The following is a 22,882-nucleotide window of genomic DNA, read 5'->3' on the forward strand; positions in this document are numbered from 1 at the left end:
TCATGACATTTTATCTAAACACATGAAACAAACAAACAATGTTGTTGATGCATCAAATTCCCCATCTGTTGTGACTGATGAATCAGCTGTCAGAAAAAATTAAAAAAGCTCCTAAAATAGATGGTCGATTTGTTGCAACAGATGGTATATCTGTTGCAACATATGTGTTATTTGATGCAACGGATATACAATCCGTTGCCATGACTCAATAAAAATGGTTATTAATTTATTAAAGAAACGGTTATTAAAAATGTGTCTTCGATTTTTAAATTGAGAAAAAGGTTATTTAAATTTAAGAACTAATTAATAATAATAAGCCGAAAAGTCATGACTTGTCACAATAATAAAAAACTCACCAATTTGATTTAATTAAGTCATTTCTTTTCACAGAAAACAATAAGAAAATAGATGATAAACACAATTTAAATCGTAAAAAAATGGTTATTTAACTTGAATATTTGACGTTAATATTAAATAGGCGTCATTTCTTTTCACAAAAAATATTTTTGTTTTTAAATATGTTTTATTAATTTATATAATAAAAAAGTCAGCAAATTTGGATTAATGATATGATGATAATTTTTTTTAAAAAGGTAGATTATATGTTGCAACAGATAGATTATCTGATGCAACAGGTTATCTATTTGTTGCCGCAGATGATATATCTGTTGTCACGGATGAGTTATTTGACGCAACAGGTATAGAATATGTTGTCACAACTCAATAAAAATGGTTCCTGAAAATAACTAATTATTAACAATAATAAGCTAAAAAGTCATGTTTTATCACAATATTGCTTAATTTAATCCAGTCATAACTTTTTACAGTAATCAAGAATGTCATTAATAAATGGAGATGAACAGTTGCGCCTTTAAATCTGTTTTATTAATTTAGGCCAAACACATCGACAGGCACCTCAACTTGGCATGATCTTTCACTTTGGCTCCTCAAGTGGACGTTGTTCATTTTTGGCACCTCAAGTGGACGTTGTTCATTTTTGGCACCTCAAATAGCTATAAAGTGTGTCATTTTGGCACTTTTTGCTGACTCATCATAGCACGTGTATTACACGTATTTTAAGCGCGTTTGAAGGATATTTTTATAATTTTTTCATCTTTTTCTCTTCTTTTCTCACTCTTTCTCACTATTATTTCCCACCATTTTTTTTCCTTTCAGATTCTGCAATTTTCACCATTTACCATCCTCAACTTTCATTTTTCAGTTTCCGTCTTCTTCATTATTCTTTTTCCCCCACCATCTTTCAAAATTTTGATAAATTTTGACATTTTTTATTAGTTATATTATAATTTCATTTCTTTCCAATTTAATATCTCTCAATTTGATCCAATACATCGCTTTTACAATTGAATTTTGCATAAAATTTAATCGAAGAATCCATTTTCGTAATTGAATTTTGCTCAATTTCAACTGAGCGTCTTTCAATTTGATTTGAAAATTCTATTTTTTTCACATATACATACAATGAGAGTGGATGAGAGAACAGAAAAAATACACTCATACGCAGTGCAACATACACACGCAAAATGGAGAAAAATCGACGACCTTCTCGACCTTATCTAAAACAACTATCTGAATAATGTGTTTGGGCTTTGCATTTTCCTTTCCATGTTTACCTTTTCATATAGAGTGAAGGTTGGATCCATTTTATTCTTCAAATGTATTTATGTTCTTTGTTTTATTTCTCAAAATATTCTAGCTTTTTATACCTCACATAACAATTTAGTAGCAGCAGGAATGATTTATGGAAATCCAAGAAGTTCTGTAATTCGTCACTGATATTTCGTGTTATCTAAAGATGTGCTTAACATAACTAAGCAACAGAGTACCATAAGTGGTGGAGGCCTCTACTTAAATTCAGCACTTAAAAAGAATTTATGTTTTTTTTTTGGGTGGGGGGGCGGAGGAGGAGGGTGGGGGTGGGGGGGGGGGTGGGGGTGAGGAGAGGGGGAAGAAGACCATTTACGGGTGGGGTGAAGAGTGGAGAGGGATTGGGAGTGGAGAAGATGATGGGGGTGGTGTAAATATCAATCTCATTTAATTTAAATTAATTATTTAATTTATATTTTTTAATTTAATTAATTATTTTAATAAAAATTTCAAATGTCCTATTATTATTAGTCGTTTTACACATCAGCGCTCATGTACTACACACATCACATATTTTCCAGTTTGTGCAAAAAAGTGACAAAATAACATACTTCATAGCTACTTGAGGTGTCAAAAGTGAACAACGTCCACTTGAGGTGCCAAAGTGAAAGATCGTTCCAAGTTGAGGCGTCTGTCGATGTGTTTGGCCATTAATTTATATAGTAAAAAAGTCAGAAAATTTGAATTAATGATATGATGATAATTTTTGTAAAAAAGATGGATTATATGTTGCAACAAATATATTATTTGATGCAACGGGTTGTTTATTTGTTGCAACAGATGATATATTTGTTGTCACATATGAGTTATCTAATGCAACAGATAAGGAATTTGTTGTCGCAACTCAATAAAAACGATTCTTAGAAAGAACTAATTAACAGTAATAATCTGAAAAGTCATGACTTATCATAATATTTCTTAATTTAATTAAGTCATAATTTTTCACAGTAATGAAAAATATCATTAATAAATGGAGGTAAAAAGTTGTGCCTTTTTGTCTAACACATTCAAGTTCAATCCTCTATAAATAGACCCCTCCTTACTCAACTGTATCATTCATTCTACTACACTCTATTGATTCCTTACTCCTGTTACACCTTCAACTACTTTCTCTTCAAGGACTGGATAGGTTTTCCTTGTTTCTGATAAGTTTTTTCTTGCTTTTTGTGTAAATATACGTTGTATTACATTTGAATTCTTTCTTTTCTTTTATTTTTACGGGTTTTGTCAATTTATGCGTGTTCTAGATATGACTGATCCAGTATGGGATGTCGCTATTTTACGGGATGCCATGCGAAAACTGCAGAAGGAGGTTCATGACCTGAAGTGGGAGTTGGTTGTTGTCAGAGTAAGGATGCTGCGGGAGATCCACAGGCTGGGGAGGGTGCTGCTGCTGCCGGTTGAAGATTGGTCGGTTGGCCATAAAAATAATAATAATAATGATGATAATAATAATTAAGATTATTTTTTTCTTTTACCTATGTATTTTTATTTTTTTGTTTAATAAAAAATTTATGTTTGATCCACTTTGACATTTTAATTCTTATTTAATTTTCATGCTGTCTATTTCTTCTTCTCAACAAATGACATGCCTACAATTAAGAATAATTTAAATCCAGTATCAATAGCAAGAGATCAACATAGGAGTTATTTGTTGGACTTGTGACAGAAACTATATTGTGTTGATCGAAATAGATTATTCATCTGTTGCAACAGAATAATTATCTATTGCAATAGATAAATATTCTTTTGCAACAGATATATATTTTATTGCAGCAGATAAATTATTTGTTGGAACAGAAAACTAATCTGGTACAACAGATTATTTATCTGTTGAAACAGATTACTAATCTGGTGCAACAGATTAATTATCTATTTGAACAAATTACTAATCTATTGCAATAGAATACCCATCTATTCGATTCATATTACGAGAACCTAGAACCATAAACATGAATTCAACATGAGTCTTCTATTGCAACAAAATATTTATCTGTTGCCACAGATGATGGAGCTATTTAAACAAATTGCTCTTATGTTTCATTCATGTTCACATGCTAGCTATTGTTGAAAAAACAATACACTAGCAGTTAGCCAGATGGCAAATTCAACTAAAAAGCATAATTTGACTTGCCAAAGTCTCCTCTCAAGTAAATGCCAAAGTTGAAAGTGATGTACAAAACAAAGTTTGACATAAGAAATTGGTCAAAGAGCAGCAGCTGCGGTAACAACAACAACAAAAATGGTCAACAAAAAGAATATAAAGATGAAAATGAAGTATATGATGATGATAATGAATCAGAAGATGATGAATAAAGCAGCAGCAACAATGAACAACAAATATCGCGAAGAGAGAGAAAATAACAACGGATGAGAGAAGAGAAAAACACGTCTTTTTCCATTCGTTTTCCGTTATACTAACTAACATTTGGATCAAAGTATAAATTTAAAAACTTATGGGTTATTTTAAAATTTTTTAAACTTTTTTAATCCATAATTAAGCAATTGTCATCTCCACTCAATTAAGACTTGTGTCACCTACACTTCATTTTAAAACTCTTTTGTCACCTTTAGCTCAAAGCCCCCACCAACTAAATAAATTTGTAAGATATAAAAACACTCATACATTATAAAATACATCTATAATGATTCATAGTCCTATAATTATAAATTTCCTATATTAAAAGGATCAAAATCAAAATTAATCAATAATTAAAAAAGCAAAGTATTATTATCCCCAATAATGGTCCTATTTAGACATTTGATGTAATTACCTAAGGCTAAAATGATCAACGGATAATGACATTATAATTTTGACTCCTAGACAACATCTAGTTCAATAGGATAATAATTAATTTTTTTTAGTCATAATAATTTCATACTTTTACCTTTTTAGTCATACAAATATTCTATGTTTTAATATTTTGCTATTCAGAACCAAATAATTATGACTTTTCTATTTAGTTATTCTATTCTCCATTGAAGAAATTTTTTTTTTATTGACAGTCAATTTTGACCCTGTTACAAAATCATTGAATGTGAATGTCCATCTGTTATTTCATTTGGGTATTCATATATCAGCAGTGGCGGACCCATGATTTAAGGATTGTAGGTGCTTAAAAAATTAAAAAGTTGAAAAAAATAAAAAAATCACCTTAACAAGGTTCGAACCCGGAACACCCCTTTAGTGAAAAACCTTAAGATCAACCTAAATGTCAGTGCACTCAACCAATTTTTTGTTCTAGTGGATGCCTTTATATATTTTATACCTATTTTCGTATATTTTCTATGTAATTATACCTATTTCGCGTCGAGTTTAATGATTGTCGGAGCACCCCAAAAATATATGTAGGTCCGCCCTTGTGTATCAATAGTAGGCAATTCATATAATTTAAATATAGTCTTTAATTCTTGTAACTTGAGAATACACATTTAAGGTTATAAATACCATATTGTTATACCATGGATGACACACTACAATGAAGAAATGAGAAGTAGTCTCTCCAATATCTTTTGTCTCCATTTTGTTTTATATTATATATTGTTTTTATTTTAAAACACGTTATCAGCACGAGTCTTTAACTAGCCGAGACTTGTTTAAACGAGAATTATATTTTCTTATAAAAGGTACTAAAATCTTTTTCCAATTTAGTTATACATCCCTATATTTATAATATCTCTAATAGAACTTTTGTAAGTCTTTGATCGATAATTGTTGCATACATGCCCTCTGCGTGGTCATCGCATGATCAACAACTTGAGAGAACAACGAATTAGCTACTATCAAAAGCTCCGACACCAAGTTGAGTGGAAAAGTAAATCCTCTGACAAATCCACGCACCAACTCATGCCAATCTTATACTCTGAAATTGATAGATAACCCTGTGTAACACTAAAAACCCAACTATGGTTTGAGAACCACTCGATGTACTAGGCATCATCTTTGGTTATGAGGTATCCACTAAAATAGTCAAAACTCCTAACGCTGGGTCCTAAAGAATTAAGGTAGTCATAAACTCTACCAGAGCCTGGGCTGGCCCAAATTTCTCTAGCTAACGTTGAAGATTTTAGACATTAATATCTAACTCCCTAGCCCAATGTTGAGCTAAAATTATGGAAACACATATGAAAGTCTTGTCTGCATTTATCGATAACCTCATGTCATTAGTCTATGAAATAATGGAGTCAAAAGATGTACTCAGAGGTATATAGACGTACGAACACACGAAAAGGAGTCAATAATAGAATTTTCTAATAATACCCTATAACCTCATGTAGATAGGATGCAGACGTCTTCATACCTGTCCATAAAACTCTACTAGACACTTAGCTCTTGTACCAACACACTGGTAAACCTGGCTCTGATATCAATTTGTCATAACTCAATTTCTCAGGTAATGATAGAACCTACTATAACCCACCAGTAGGTAAACCAACTCGTAGTCATGAACAACTAGTAACAGACTACCAATAAAAATGAAGAAAAAACAAAAAGAAAACTAATAAAGAGACTAATATAAAGATGAAATCTCAAGAACTGGTGAAGTCAATACAAGAGTTTCTGATACCACACGATTACAAGTGAAGTAAGAAATAAATACATGTACAAATCATTTCAAAAATACAAAATAGAGATCGTTCAAATCAATACGAGAAAGAGGATGAATACTCTGAATGTCAGGAGTTCACCCCAAACCTCCAATCCATAGCTATTCCGCATTATGCATACATCAATGGTGAAAACTCTTACTATGATATGTAAGTTGTAGAAGTATAGTATGAGTACCAAACACGTGGTACTCAGTAGACATCCACCGACTGAGCTCAAAAGATAAAGAAAGTAAAATTAATAGGTAAAGTAGGAGCATAAGCTACAGGCATCTATTCACGAAACTAAACATAATAATGCTAATGAAACAATAAAGATAAACTAGCCTATTCTAATAGTGGTTAGAAACTAAAGTGCAACACTGTATATCACTAGCTAATATACAAATGAAGAGTGAAGAAAGGATGTGTAGTAGCAGTACAAGGCAAAATAATACATATACAATATGAAAAGACAAAGAAAGAGAAGGATATATGGTAATACTATAAATATACACTCGCACATACACACAAACACACATATATAGGACTAAACTCAATATAATAACTCGAGGGAGCCAATCGAACACCTTGGGAAACCCTAGCCATGCAGAATAACTAACACTAGCATAACCAGGGTCTCTAATTGAAAGGTGAATAAATATAAGATGATCTAACAATTAGCATATCTTACTATGAGAAATAAAATGAATAAAAAATGTATCAATAATCCTAGGTACTAGTCAATAACTATCCTGCCACAAACTAATCATATAACCATCAATAAAGTGATCAACTAGCACGAACATACAATAAACTAACCGCGCACCCCCACCCCCGACCCAAAAGGTTTAATCAAGTACACAACAAACAACAATAATATCTTATGCCTATACGAACCCCCATAAGATAAATATAAGCATCAAACTATTATACTAGTGATAGGCACTTCATATAAACAAATTAATGCAACATAAACCTGACATACCATGTCCAATCCAAGTGTCATAATATAATGAGTATATAAACCTCCTCTAACTCAATAGCTCGTAAAGGCATGACTAATGGAAAACATCCTTCTATGGCAATGTGGCTCATGAATGAAGGAGCTCATAGGGAACTCAGAATATTCATATACGCTGCTTGGACCCAGACTAGGATTTTCATTAACCATCATAATCGATCTAATCCATCTAGTACCTTAGATATATAAATATAATATGTGCCTGGACTCAAACTGAGATTTAAAAAGTGGAAATCTATAAATACATTGTCCGGGATCAAGTTTGGGACTAAATCGGTATAATAGCATAAAAGGGATTGAAATCTTCTTCGTCTGAAGTCAACAGTAGCGGTGAAAGAGTGGATTGACAATTGACCAGAATCATCCTCGGTCTAAATTCTAAAATAGCATATTTAGTTTAAAAACTCATAAATTATTAAATAAGATGGTACGATTACCATTGTAAAAGAATATATTTTAAAAGTGAAAAGTAAAAATAAATATATTTTTAAAAAATAGTAGTAAAATCAAGTATTTGATTGAAATCGTACCACTAAAAATACACCTAAAAGTATGCATCTCTTCACTTATCTCCAAACAATACAATCGTAAGTACCTAAGCATCCATAAATTAGAATTGTGAACTTTTTAAGGATAAAATATTCACCTAGAGTCTAACTTGTATCATAACCATAGCTTCTGAATCAACAATAAATAACTAGCATGATAATAGTATCATAATCGAGGAAACTACGGTCCAAGAACATAAAATCACTACAGGGATCTAAAGAGTGAAATGTCGAGTAATTCACTAAGTCAAATGGTATGTCTTATACTGAAGACTAACATCAATCTATGATTAATCATGTCAATAACGGGTATCCTATGCTATGGTTCAGATCATATTTCTACCCCAAGTTTCCTAAATAGGTTAAGTCATGATATACCAATCAAAATATATCCTATAATCCCAACCTGGCATGCAATCTATACATAACACCATCTCATAGTGAAAAGTGGACCGATGCCTACCTCAATGCTGAATCACAATCTTGAATCATCCATGAATTGCTCGTCTTTGCTTTATATTCCAAAATATTACCACACTATCAAAATAATAATCTAGGCATTAGGACGAGTAAAATGAGACCCTTATTGCAATATAAAACATCGGTCCCAAAATTCGGTCAAAAATGAGCTTGTGGGACTCACTAATAAAATCTTAAAATTGAATCTATCATGAGGTCCTTCGAAGGACAAGGAATATGTGCCCAGAAGTTTAGCACAAACGAAGCACTAATCGAGGCCCAAGTTGCCTCTAAAATTTAGAAATCTAAGACCTAAATTATAGGAATTCACAATGAAAAGAGAGGGAATTTGACAGGAAAAGTAATGGAAAATTACTAAGAAGTGTTGAACTAACTTACCTTAACTTTATGATATAAGCCATCACTTGGGAATACATTAGTAGAGGGTCATGTCAGACATCAATAATATCAATTCAAGACCCTACTCGGGCATCACAATAATAATAAAAGTAAATAATGCTCAAACAAGACCAATACCAACTCCTGCATGGTCATCACAATGATATTAACCTCTCAAGTAAATAGTAATATTCACATAATCCTCCACATAGTAATTACGATAAGATAATAATCTCATAAGGTAAATCTCACAAAATAATCTCCAACCCATGGCATACTTTACATGAATAGTTAACTATCTAGCCTGATTTGAAGAAAGTTAAGACATAACCAACCTTTAAAAGCCAAAATATGAGTGTTGACCCTTCATCGGGGAGCTTTTCCTTTTTGTGTTGTCTCAAAACGAACTCAATATGTCAAAAATTTAATCTACACATAAAGAGGAGTTAATGATACTCATATTCACTACTTCCATTTCGGGTCCAAGATAGTTCAAAAGTTGACTCCAAAATAAAAAGAGCAAACTGAAAATTTTATTGGAGAATTGTGTTTTCCAAATCATTAAGATTTCAAATATGAAAACCCATATAAGAACGAGTTAAAATCAAGCTGGAAATCAAAGAAATTTTTTTTTTCACTGTACCATGTGAAACTCCAAAATTTTAAATTTGAAATCCACGTTCTGAAGATGAAAACACAATTTAATCAAAGGAAAATGATCAAAGTAGTTTTAGAAACTCACCCAAATCCATGTTGATACAAAAAATCCTTTAAAATCTCTTAAAATCATATTGTTCAAGCTCAAAAACAGTGAAAATGGCCTAGAATTGTGAAAGTGGAGTTTCTATACTGTTTAGGAAAATCCACATCGTATTCGCGGTCCCTTTATTGCGTTCGCGACCTGACCTGCATCGAACCTTTCATCAATGAAAGTACAATATGTTTTCATGATGACCAAAACTCTAATACTTCACGATCGCAAGCCCATCTTCGCGATCGTGATGACCAAATATTTTTCCATCTTTCAAATGCGATGAAGTATCGTGAATGCAAAGAAAGGCTTGTTGCACTAGCTGACAGTAACTCAAATGAATATTAAAATCTCTGATTAAATTCTCAAAATTTGTTTCGACCTAAAGAAATGTTGGGTTCATAGTAGATGAAAGAAGTGTAATTGAAAAAATAGAGAGTAAAAGAATGGATGGAAGGAGACACTAAAATGAAAAGTGTATTTCCAAATTGGCAAGTTTACTCTTTCTCTCACATTGGTGGAAGAAGAGAACTTGAGGGTGTTTATATTGAGAAACACTAACTCCACATGGATAGTGAGGCAAGAACTAGACGATGCCTCGCGTCGTTGTCGTCGTCGCTCGCTCAACTCAGCTTCGGCTTTGGATTTGGATTTGGATTTGTCAAATGATTGATCGATGAGATCTATCTTTTTGGACAAATTTTATTTGACAGAATTAAATAAATTTAATCCAAAAATAGTGTTTCGAAACTCCATTTATAAATGCATGCTGGTTTACTGGTTTGAACGAATTGGTGCCACTGTTTTATGAGCTAGTGTATATTTTCGAACTGATGTTGCTGCAGAAGGTTGCACTTCTTTATGAATTGATGCACTGTTTTCGAACAGATGCTACAGAAAGTTGCAATTGTTCAACAAAAATACACACTGACTCACGAAGTGACATACCTGTTCGGAACAGATGCACTGTTTAGGATAAACAGACATGAATTTTCAGGAAAAAGTCACACCTCTAAATTGAACCAATGCCACCTTTTCGAAGAGGCATGTTATGGCTATAAAAACCTGCTTTCTTCCACAGGTTTTTAGTATGAAATTTTTTGAATTAAAAATATATTCTTCTTGTCATCAAAATACTCTGTGTGATCATAAAAACCGTTGAGTGCGTTTGTAGAATCCGACTATTTGAGGTACCGCTATAGTTGGATTGTTGGCCATTTTATCCTGGGAGAAAAAATTTCACAACCTTAGGTACAGTGAGGGAAATTATTTCCTTAAGGAAACTCTGTGAATTCAGACGGCTTGGCCTATTCAATTTCTGTTTCATCTTTATTTTTCTGAACAATAAATACACCTATTGAAAAGGTCATTTTGATCTCGTGTTGAGGGTATTTGATACTTCATTGTGTTCTTGTTTATACTTGAACTCGAGATGAAGTTGTTGTTGTAATATAAAGATTCTGCATACCCGACTATATTGTGGGAAATAACAATCTTAAGGAAATAAACACTATTACAGAATCTGTATAGCTTGTTTTTAGAGATTAAAGTTTTTACTTTCTACTCCGCCTGAACTTAACTAGTGATTTGAAGTCATAAAAACTTCGTCACAAGTTAAAGATCATTCTGTTGACAATTGAAAGTCATAAAAAATTCATTGTTAACTAGAAACAATAAGAAAAATTTAAAGTTGCTTAGTTTTTTTAAGTAGTATTCTGAAAATACTAAGTATTTTTTGTCTTGTGGTGACAGAAAAATGGCAACTGAAAGTCAAATAATGGATGCGACAACGTCTGTGGGGGCAACTAATATTGCTACATCAAGTCTCACAAATGCTCTGCCAACAATGGCACCGACGGAGAAGCCGAAAAATTTTTGGGCATTGACTTTAAGCGGTGGCAGCAAAAGATGTTCTTTTACTCACCACTTTATGTCTGCAACGGTTCACTAGCGAAGACACTCCTGAGGTGCCCGAGGGAACCTAGGACAAAGACCGCTTCGTTATTGTAGAAGCTTGGAAATATTCGAACTTCCTTTGCAGGAATTATATTCTGAGTGGTCTTTAAGACGACCTCTACAATGTTTACAGTGGAACCAAGACATCAAAGGAACTGTAGGGGGCACTTGAACAAAAATATAAGACGGAGGATGCGGAAATTTAGAAATTTCTTATTGCACGGTTCCTGAACTTCAAAATGATAATATCTGTTGTCTCTCAAGTACAGGAGTTGCAAGTCATCATACATGATCTCCTAGCAGAAGGTATATCTTTGAAAAATACCTTAGTTGAACAAATTAAAAATGTTCTTAATACTTACATAAACTATTTTGTAGGTTTAATTGTGAATAATTCTTTCCAAGTAGCAGCGATAGTTGAGAAGCTACCACCTTTGTGGAAAAACTTCAAAAACTACTTAAAGCATAAATGCAAGGAGATGACTGTCGAAGATCTGATTGTCCGACTGCGTATTGAATAGGACAATAAAGATGCCGAGAGAAGGTCAAAAGGGAATTCGACAATTAATGGAGCACATATTGTAGAAGATGACCAAAATAAGTCGAAGAAAGGAAAGAAAGTTAAACATGGAAGCAATCAACCCAAGAAAAAGTTCAAGGAAAAATGCTTCAATTGTGGAAAAATTGGCCACAAGTCCACAGATTGTCGAGCCCTGAAGAAAGGCAAGGAAAAGGATCAAGGAAATATGATTGAATCTAACAAAGAATGCGATGATTTGTGTGCTATGTTCTCAGAATGCAACTTGGTGGGGAATCCTCGCGAATGGTGGATAGATTTTGGTGCCACCCGCCATGTATGTGCTAAAAAGGAGTTGTTTTCGTTATTTGCTCCGGCTCAAGCAGATGAAATGATCTACATGGCTAACTCCGCTACTGCTAAGGTGGAAGGAACAGGAAAAAAATGCTTAAAGATGACTTCCGGCAAGGTCTTGACACTGAACAATGTGTTATATGTTCCGGAGTTACGTAGGAACTTAATTTCTGTTTCACTCCTAGATAAGAATAGATTCAAATGTGTAATTGTTTCTAGAAAAATTATAATTAGCAAAGGAGAAATGTATGTAGGGAAAGGCTATCTGACCGAAGGCCTTTATAAGATGAATGTAATGACTGTTGAAATAAATAAAAGTTCAAATTCTTCTTATTTGCTTGAGTCTTATGATTTATGGCATGAACGTTTAGGCCATGTTAATTACAAAATGTTACTAAAACTGATTAACTTAGAAGTTTTTCCAAACTTTGAGTGCAATAAATCAAAGTGTCAAATGTGTGTGGAATCGAAGTATGCAAAGCATCTTTATAAGTCCGTTGAAAGGAACTCCAATCCCTTAGACTTCATACACACTGACATTTGCGATATGAAGTCAACATCATCACGTGGTTGGAAAAAGTATTTCATAACTTTTATTGACGATTGCATAAGATATTGTTATATCTACTTGCTAAATAGTAAAGATGAAGCAATAGATGTGTTTAGGCAATATAAAACTGAAGTTGAAAATCAGTTAGACAAAAACAGAAGAAAGGCCTTCAAACAGAAGGAAGGCCTTGATTACTTTGATACATACTCTCCAGTAACAAGGATAACCTCGATTCGAATATTAATTGCCTTGGCGGTGGTATATGATCTTCAAATCCATCAAATGGATATGAAGACCGCATTCCTAAATGGAGATTTGGAGAAAGAAATATACATGGAACAATCTGAGGGTTTTGTGGTTCCAGAAAAAGAAAATAAGGTGTGTAAACTTGTTAAGTCACTTTATGTACTAAAATAAGCACCTAAGAAATGGCATGCAAAGTTTGACCAAACCATGTTGGCAAACGGATTCAAGATAAATGAATGTGACAAATGGGTATATATTAAAGACACACCAAATCACCAAGACATTGTTTGTTTATATGTGGATGATATGTTGATCATCAGTAGAGACATTTATGAAATAAATACAACCAAACGAATGCTCGAGAGCAAGTTTGATATGAAAGACCTTGGAGTTGCAGATGTGATCTTAGGTATAAGAATCCATCGAACTCCACAAGGGTTAGCATTGTTAAAGTCTCATTATATCAAAAAAGTACTTGACAAGTTCAAGTATATGGAATTCGGTATTGCCAAGACTCCATTAGATGTGAACTTTGCACTTCGAAAGAATGAAGGTGAAAGTGACTCACAATTGGAGTATGAAAGAGTATTGGGATGTTTAATGTATATAATAAACTGTACATGACTAGACATAGCATGTACAATTAGTGAATTAAGTCGGTACACGAGTAATCCCAACAAAACTCATTGGATGACAATGAAAAGAGTTTTGGGGTATCTTAAATACACTCAAAACTATGCTTTGCATTACAATAAATATCCTGGGGTACTTTAAGGATATAGTGATGCAAATTGGATCACCGGATTGAACGAAGTAACATCCACAAGTGGATATGTATTTACTATCGGTGGAGGAGCATGTTCGTGGAAATCATCCAAACAGACTTGTATCGCTCTCTCTACAATGGAATCTGAATTTATCGCATTAAATAAAGTCGGTGAAGAAGCAGAATCGCTTCGAAATTTCTTGGAAGATATTTCATATTGGCCCAAGTCAGTGGCACCAGTATATATACACTGTGATAGCCAAGCGGCAATAGGTAGGGTAGGGAGTATGATGTACAACGGTAAATCTCGTCACATACGAAGGAGACATAATACCGTTAGGGAACTTCTCTCTAGTGGAATTATCACTATTGACTATATAAAGTCAAAGGATAATGTGTTGGATCCACTTACAAAAGGCCTATCTAGAGAAGGAGTGGAAAGAACATCCAAGGAAATGGGTTTAAGGCCTAGGACGAGTCAGCATGGCGGTAACTCTACCTAGCAGACTGGAGATCCCAAGAGCTAGGGTCAAGGAGATCAAACAAAGTTGTGTATGACAGGTTCAACATTGTCAATTACCCATCCCATTCTCATGATGTAGACAATGTATAGTAAACTAGGATAAGACATAAGGTGAAAAGTCTTTTAATGATTATCTAAATTTGGCAGATTTGATCAAACAGTTTAATCTACAAGATTGAACGTTTAGAAATCACCTATGTAAGGGTGAAGTGGAAGCAGCTTCAAAGAGAATGTTAGTAAAGGCCTATTCGCTAAGCTCTCATGAAACCGGGACATGTTCATGGCTGAAAAGAATAAAACCGTGAGAACCATAAATGGTAAAAGGCTGGTTGTGTGACATGTGTTGTCTAGGCGTACATTAAAGCTCAACGGTTCAAAGATATCAAATCTACCAATTGACCGAGTGCATCCGATGCATGTTCACTACGAAAAGTTCAAAAGGAAGCTCACTTATCCAGATGCAATTAGTTTTTGCTTGATGATCACATACTTGTCCGTAAAATTTTTACAAAAAATAGTCATTCCCCATTTATGTGGGGGATTGTTGGGTTCATAGTATATGAAAGAAGTGTGAATGGAAAAATGGAGAGTAAAAGAGTGGAGGGAAGGAGACACTAAAATGAAAAGTATACTCCCAAATTAACAAGTTTACTCTTTCTCCCACATTGGTGGAAGATGAGAACTTGAGGGTGTTTATATTGAAAAACACTAACTCCACGTGGATAGTGAGGCAAGAACTAAATGATGCCTCGCGTCGTCGTCGTCGTCGCTCGCTCGGCTCGGCTTCGGCTTTGGATTTGGATTTGTCAAATGATTAATCGATGAGATCTATATTTTTTGGACAAATTTTATTTGACAGAAATAAATAAATTCAATCCGAAAATAATGTTTTGAAACTCCATTTATAAATGTGTGCTGGTTCACTGGTTTGAACAAACCGATGCCACTGTTTCATGAACTAGTGTACATTTTCAAACTGATGTTGCTGCAAAAGGTTGCACTTCTTCATGAACTGATGTACTGTTTTCGAACAGATACTATAGAAAGTTGCAATTGTTCAACGAAAATGTACACCGACTCACGAATTGACATACCTGTTCGGAACAGATGCACTGTTTAGGATAAACAGATATGCATTTTCAGGAAAAAGCCACACCTCTAAATTGAACCAATGCTACCTTTTCGAAGAGGCATGTTATGGCTATAAAAATCTGCTTTCTTCCGCGGGTTTTTAGTATGAAATTTTCTGAATTAAAAAAACATTCTTCTTGTCATCAAAATACTCTATGTGATCATAAAAACCGTTGAGTGCGTTCGTAGAATCCGACTATTTGAGGTACCACTATAGTTGGATTGTTGGCCATTTTATCCTGGGAGGAAAAATTCCACAACCTCCGGTACAGTGAGGGAAATTATTTGCTTAAGAAAACTCCATGAATTCGGATGACTTGGCCTAGTCAATTTCTGTTTCATCTTTATTTTTCTGAAGAATAAATACACCTCTTGGAAAGGTCATTTTGATCTTGTGTTGAGGATGTTTGATACTTCATTGTGTTCTTGTTTATACTTGAACTCGAGTTGAAGTTGTTGTTGTAATATACAGATACTGCATACCCGACTATATTGTGGGAAATAACAAGAAACAAACTGACAATATTACTAGGATAAGTTTGATGTTTGAAACTTAATGGAATCATCAAATTTACAAAAGGGGTCATTTTTAACAAGTTAATTCGTGATACCTCTTTTAAGCCAATTTAACTAGTTTCTTATATAAAGTTTCAAAACAAAAAATAAAGACTCAAAACCCCAACTAACCACGCTACTAACTCAAAAAGACATTTTGAATCTAATGGAACTGACAAAATCACCATTCGACACTCGGATCACAAAATGTGTCCAAAGTTAATCTAAACATTTTCAAAGCTGCTCGAAACCTCAAACTCACTTAAATCACTCTCGAATAATTTGAAGACAATGACAACCATACCACAACTCGTAAATGATACATAACAACTACGGAGAAGGACAAAATGGTCAAAATATAGATAAAGCTAAAAATCACAATAAGATTAACACATAATTTGAATCGTGATAAAAAAATACTGAGACTTTTCTTTTAATAGTATTGGATAGACTATTATGAACATGATAAATATTTCCAGAGTTTATCATGCACATGAAAATCTTTTAATCAAATAAAATCAATTGCTTAACTAAAGAGAGAGTATATATAACTAAAAATAAATATTTAAGATAGTCCAAGATATTACTCAAATAACTTTGTCGACTTAACAAAAATACTTTATTTTTCCAATAAAATGGAACAAACTTCATAAATAACGAAAACAAAAGTACAATAACATAAAATAGATTGAAAAATAAAATAAACTAAGATTAACACTATAAAAAAGCAACATGAAACATAATGACAGAACTACTTAAGTATTACGCTCTCTCTCGATCTAGGTCCTTGAAATATCCATCATCTTTACCATTGACGTCATCGTCTTTAATTCATGCAGACTTGGTACAGCTTCCACCCCCTAAGCCAAAATAGTATTGGTTAGAAGACATGGTCTCCACAAACCATTGATCATTGATCAAATCTTTCATTGGACATGGTGATTGGGTGACATTTTCTTCTGCGAGCTTGAAATTGGAGGGAGAATTTGGAGGTTGAGAAGGTTGTTGTTGTAGAATGAATTGTTCTTTTCTTTCTTTAATTTTATCCATTGTAGTAGGAAACAATTTTAGTAAACCCTTAATATTTCTAGAATCAAATTCGGTAATATTCTTTCCTTCTACAAGTTGCCTAAAGAGGAGTTTTATTTCTTTCTCCTCATTCATTTTTTCTATTTTGTCAACTTTTTCTTTCATTTCGTCCACTTTCTTTGAAAGATACATTTCATGAATAACCAATTTCTTAATCCTTTCAAACGTAGGAAAACTAAAATACCTCATTAATAACTCCTTGGCTTGATTTGTAGATTTCCAAACAATGGGCTGATTTTCTTCTGGGCTAAAAATAATTATGACAGCATCTACACCGCATAGAATTGAAAACTCTTCAACTTTCTTAAATAAACTTTTTGTTTTTCTATTAAGGATGGAGTCTCTTACATTTTCCCTACGGTTCCTAGTAAGTCCAAGTCTTTTTCTAGCCATATTTGATACTCAAATCTAAAAAAAAAAAAAAACTTTCTTTAGGAGTAGAATACATAAGTGTGAAGTGGTGTGTAGCTTTTATAGATGCCTTAGAAGGTATTCTGACTATAGCCAAATTAAGTAATTTCAAGTGTACTGAGATAATTTAGGCTAAATAATAAATACGCGGATTGGTGTAATTTGATTTCGAAGAAATTTTTCTACTTTTATTAAAAAGCTGAAATTGTAAAAAGATCATATTCTATGATTATTTTTGAAGCTGAAAAGTGCAAATAATTTACTTGTGGGACAGAACATTTGGTATAAAATATTTTATGAAAAATATGTTCAACAAAATAAGTTAGTATATTCTCAAAAAATATTTTGGGTCATCTTTCAGCTTTGAATGGTTAAAAGAAGTTTTTTTATGTCTTTTAGCCATCCATATCATAGGAAAAACTGCTATGAAAATTAAGTCATTAAACACGAGATGAGAGTTTAGTAATGAAAATCATATCATATTTCATACATAAAAGATGTCATTGTCAAAATATTTGTTTTAAATAAATAATTTTCACAATTAAGTTAATCTAATACTAAAAGCATACGTTCTTTAGGAAAGGACAAATATGTTTTATTTTGCAAAACACATACATCTCTAATGTATTATGAGTTACACCTAGCTGGTGCAGTAAATATTTTACTATATGGACAACATATATCTCAAATTTTATAGTAATGTGAAGTCAAGAGTACTTTTGGTATCTTTGTTATTGATAATTTGTTTTAGTCCTGGTAATATATATTTGACTAAATACATTAACCTTCAATTACATGGAATGTGAACTTTTTTTTTTTTACTTGTGAATATTCATAAATATTGTAGAATTCTTAATTCTTTCTTCATTTAATTATTCATATGTCATGTTAAGTTTGAAATCTTACTATAAGAGTAATAAATATTTAATAATAGTCCAAATATAATATATTTCCTACATAAAAGGATAAAAAAAACATACATTGTTATTAATTAAAAGTTAGATATGTCTATTCCTATATTGCAAAGATGAAAATCAAAATTTACTAATAATTCAAAGATCATAGTGTTATTGACTTCAATAATTTTCTTATTTAGCCATTAGAAGTTATTATCTCAGGCTAGTGATCAATTGGTAATGATTTTACCATTTTACACTCATAATCAACAATAGTCAATCGGATAACATTTTAATACTTTTACGTTTTCTAATCATACAAGCAAGATATACTTTAAATATTTTACCATTCATAGTCATAAATTTATGAATTTTCTATATTAAAAGATCAAAATCAAAATTAATCAATAATTGAGAAAGCAAAGTATTATTATCCTCAATAATATTCCTATTTAGACATTTGATGTGATTATCTAACGCTAAAATGATCAATGAATAATGACATTACAATTTTTGAGTCCTAGACAATATCTAGCTCAATATTATAATAATTTAATATTTTTCCTTTTTAGTCATAATAATTTCATACTTTTACCTTTTTAATAATACAAATATTCTATGTTTTAATATTTTACTATTCACAGTCATACAATTATGATTTTTTATTTAGTTATTCTATTCTTCATTTAAGGAAAAAATATAATTTTGTTGACACTAAATTTTAATCCTCAATTTTGACTCTTTGACAAAACCTTTGAATGTGAATGTCCATCTGTTGATTCATTTGCGTATTCATGTATCAATAAATAAATACTAGGCAATTCATGTACCAATTAAATGTAGTCTTTAATTCTTGTAACTTGAGAAGACACATCGTAGCCTATAAATATCATACTATTATACCATTGATGACACACTACAACAAAGAAATAAGTAGTTTCTCCAACATCTCTTGTCTCCATTTTGCGTTATATTAGATATTGCTTATATTTTGAAAGACGTTATCAATACGAGTCTTTAATTAGCTGAGACCCATTTAAATAAAAAATATTTTTTTAAATAAAAGGTAGTCAATTTTTTTCTCGATGTAGATATCCTTCCCAATATTTATAATATCTCTAATAGTACTTTCGTAAGTCTTTGATCGAAAATTGTTGCATACATGAGTAGCATTAGGGATTATTATAATACTGAAATGCTATGATAATCGTTATGTTTCATGTTTAAATTAATATGTTATTATATGCCCTATGACTTATTTATAATTCTAAATTAAATACTACTCAATATAATAGAAGGCTGGTTATAATATTTTAGTTATGTTCTGTACATTTATGATTATTACATGAGTGTCATAAAAAATGAATACTGTATTAAATAGGAGTTAAAGTTTTTAAAAAATATATACTTTTTTTGATTATTAATTACAAGTTTTAGCATAACTTTTTATTAATTACTAGACTTAAAAAATAATTACAAGTTATAACAGCTTTTGACAAAAACATATTTTAATTAAATTTCTTAAAATCAATTTTTAGTATTTATTATTTGTATTATTTCCTTATATTTAGCATTTAACATTTATTACTCCTAATTAATGATTTTGGATAACTATAACAAGTTAAGGTATTAATATTTTTTTTTAATAATTAAACATCAAAGTTTGTTCACAATTTAAGGAGTTATATATAGTAAATATATTTTATAAAGTTAAGAACTGATTTCATACTATTTATTAACTTGAATAATTAGTTAGATTATAGGCTTTTTTTTATATTTTACAGTATTTAATTACCAATAGAAATCTATTTCTTTACCTTTTTAAACTTCTATTCATACGTAATATGTATTTTAACTTTTACCGAGTATCAATAAAAGTTTTTCCTTCTTTTACGACATCTTCAACTCATTACTCTTATCAACTTCTTTTCTTTTCTTTTGATCATATGATTTTTGGTTTCCCAATGTCCATTCACCATTGAGCTTGGATTCATATCTTAAACTTTTTCTTCTTTTCTTGAGACAATGTCCGAAAAAAATCAAATTTGATTCTATTTTTAGTAGGAAAAGTCCCAGAATTATACAACAAAATAGTCCTATTAATCTTTCAAGACCATCGTTTGATTTGGGGTGCTTTACCCCATCTCCAAATTCAAAGAACAACAAAAAGTAGTTGAATGTGATTCTATTTCTCACAATAAAATTGAAATCTTGAGATGAAATTCAATTTTTCAAAGATTTCATCATCCTTCAAGCAACAATAACTCAACATGCAAAGCTATATCATATCAAAAAAGGTGGTTGTTTCAGATTTTAAGAAGGTTGATAAGAGAGAAAAAAATGTTGGTCAACATGATTTCAATTCGAATTTTGAAGATGAAATTTCTGCGCCTAAAATGAAAAAATTAAAAAACAAAATTCGTGAAAATGCTGGAGTTACAAGGTTAAAGGTCAATGTGAGTGTTGGCAAAGTGGATGATGAGAAGTTTGACAAAAAGAAATCAAGAAATGTGTGCAAGGTTAGTGTAATCTGATTTTTTTTTTCATATATGTATTAAATTGATTAAAGTGATATTAAATTAATTTTAATTTTTTAAATGACATGCATGTATATTAGCCTTTATTAATTTTTGAGTTTTTGTGGTTTAAAGTTGAAATATAACTCTTGATCTTGTTGCTGTTCGGATTATGTTAAAATATCTCTTTTGTTGTTGTTAGTGGTTGAAAGTTGAAAATTTTCACTTTTGTTGTTGTTATGGTTGAAAGTTGAAATGCCACTCTTATTGTCGTTAATGATTGTTAGTTGAATATAACTTTTAATTGTGAAATAAGTTGGTTCATTATATTTTTATACATTCATAGCAAAAGTTTTGTGAATTGTTTATTGTATGCGAAAAACAGAGATGTTATCATTAAAACGCATATGTTTTTATTTTATGGTAAAAGTGTTGTGAATTGTTTATCTCTTTTTTTTAGGATAAAAGTAGTATACTCACTGATCTTCATACATAAAAGTTAATGTGTTTGATGATCTCAAACAGAGATGGACCAAAGAGCATTTCAAAGTGTTTTAGAAATCTCCATTTTGTCATTTTTTTGAATATGCATTTTTTGAAAATTCAACCCCATCTTCTTCGTAGTTTACTACTTGCAGAAATCGATAACGATAGGGATGATTTATTCATCTTCAATATCAATGGTAAAGAATTGCATTTCGAAAAGAGAGAATTTTTTGTGGTTAGTGGGTTGAAATGTTTTAAGAAATCAAATTTTATTTCTGATCCTAAAGGAAAAAATAAATTAATGGATAGATATTACCCCGGTATGGATAAGGATAATGAGGTCTGTTTTCTATGATGATTTTGTTGGCAAGAAGATTGCTTTTCGAGATGAAGATTTGTATGAAATTAGATTAGTATACTTCATAAGTCGATTTCTTCAATCTGAGCTACCAAGAACGTTCATAAAAAAGGTTGATTTTGACTTGGTAGAATCAGGTCACTATTTAAAGTATGATTAGGGAGGTGAGTGTTTTCAAGTATTGAAAAAATCATGTAGCCATAAGATGAAAAAAAATTCATCTTCTTTTCATTTTCGAGGATTTCATCTTGCACTTCAAATCTGATTCTATGAGTGTTGTTTGGACATTGATAAGTGTGTTGCTAATCGGATTGGATCCAAAATTTCAAGAATTTTAAATTGAGAGTCATCTAAAGAACTCATTTTTTATGACTATCTTCAGAGTACAATGTTCAAGCAGTACAACAATGAGGTAATGATCGTATTCTAACTGTATTTTGTTAAGTAATTATTTTACGCATCAGCATGTTTTCTTCATATTTTATATGTATATTATTGGTATGCAGTAACATTTATTGGGCATACTAGTGTTTATATTATTCAAATTACTTTCCAAAAACTTGAATAAGCATGATATAGTATTTACATGTATAGCTGGTTAGAGATGACAAATATCTAATATAGTAATCAATGTACGTCCATATTGGTCTAGAGTACACGCTATTAATGGGGTCGAAGAGCCATAGTATTTACAATTTTTCTTTATACTTTATGTATATAAGATAATTACGACATTATATTATCAATTCTGACCTAATGTGTCCTTAAGATAAAGGTTTCAATTAATCTTCATTAAAGCAGGGATCTAGTAATAGAAGTCCTAACATGCTAGTGAAGACAAGTGCATAAATGCTGCACATGCAGGGATAGAAAATGCATGTAAAATTTTCTATGAATGGTATTGTTCTTGCAATGTTTTTCTCTTTATCTCCCCTCTGAATTAATATAGCAATGAAATACATAGTAACTGTACTAGACTACTAATATTGTTAATTTGACCTCGTGTTTGATTTGGTTCAAAATAAAATCTTTCATTAAAATAATATGTATACCATTGATATGCAATAACACTTTTTATACATACAAGTTTTT

General features: G+C 31.5%; 1 protein-coding gene across 1 annotated transcript; it reads right to left on the bottom strand.

The window, feature by feature from the left end:
- Positions 1 to 16,691: 16,691 nt before the first annotated feature.
- LOC107844899 (agamous-like MADS-box protein AGL86) lies at positions 16,692 to 17,547 on the bottom strand. Its single transcript, XM_016689225.2, has one exon. It carries the CDS (start codon positions 17,514 to 17,516, stop codon positions 16,866 to 16,868), a length of 651 nt encoding a protein of 216 aa, XP_016544711.1. The 5' UTR covers positions 17,517 to 17,547; the 3' UTR covers positions 16,692 to 16,865.
- Positions 17,548 to 22,882: the final 5,335 nt, after the last annotated feature.

This window comes from Capsicum annuum, chromosome 10, assembly GCF_002878395.1.
Source record: "Capsicum annuum cultivar UCD-10X-F1 chromosome 10, UCD10Xv1.1, whole genome shotgun sequence".
In the NCBI taxonomy this organism is placed as follows: Eukaryota; Viridiplantae; Streptophyta; class Magnoliopsida; order Solanales; family Solanaceae; genus Capsicum; species Capsicum annuum.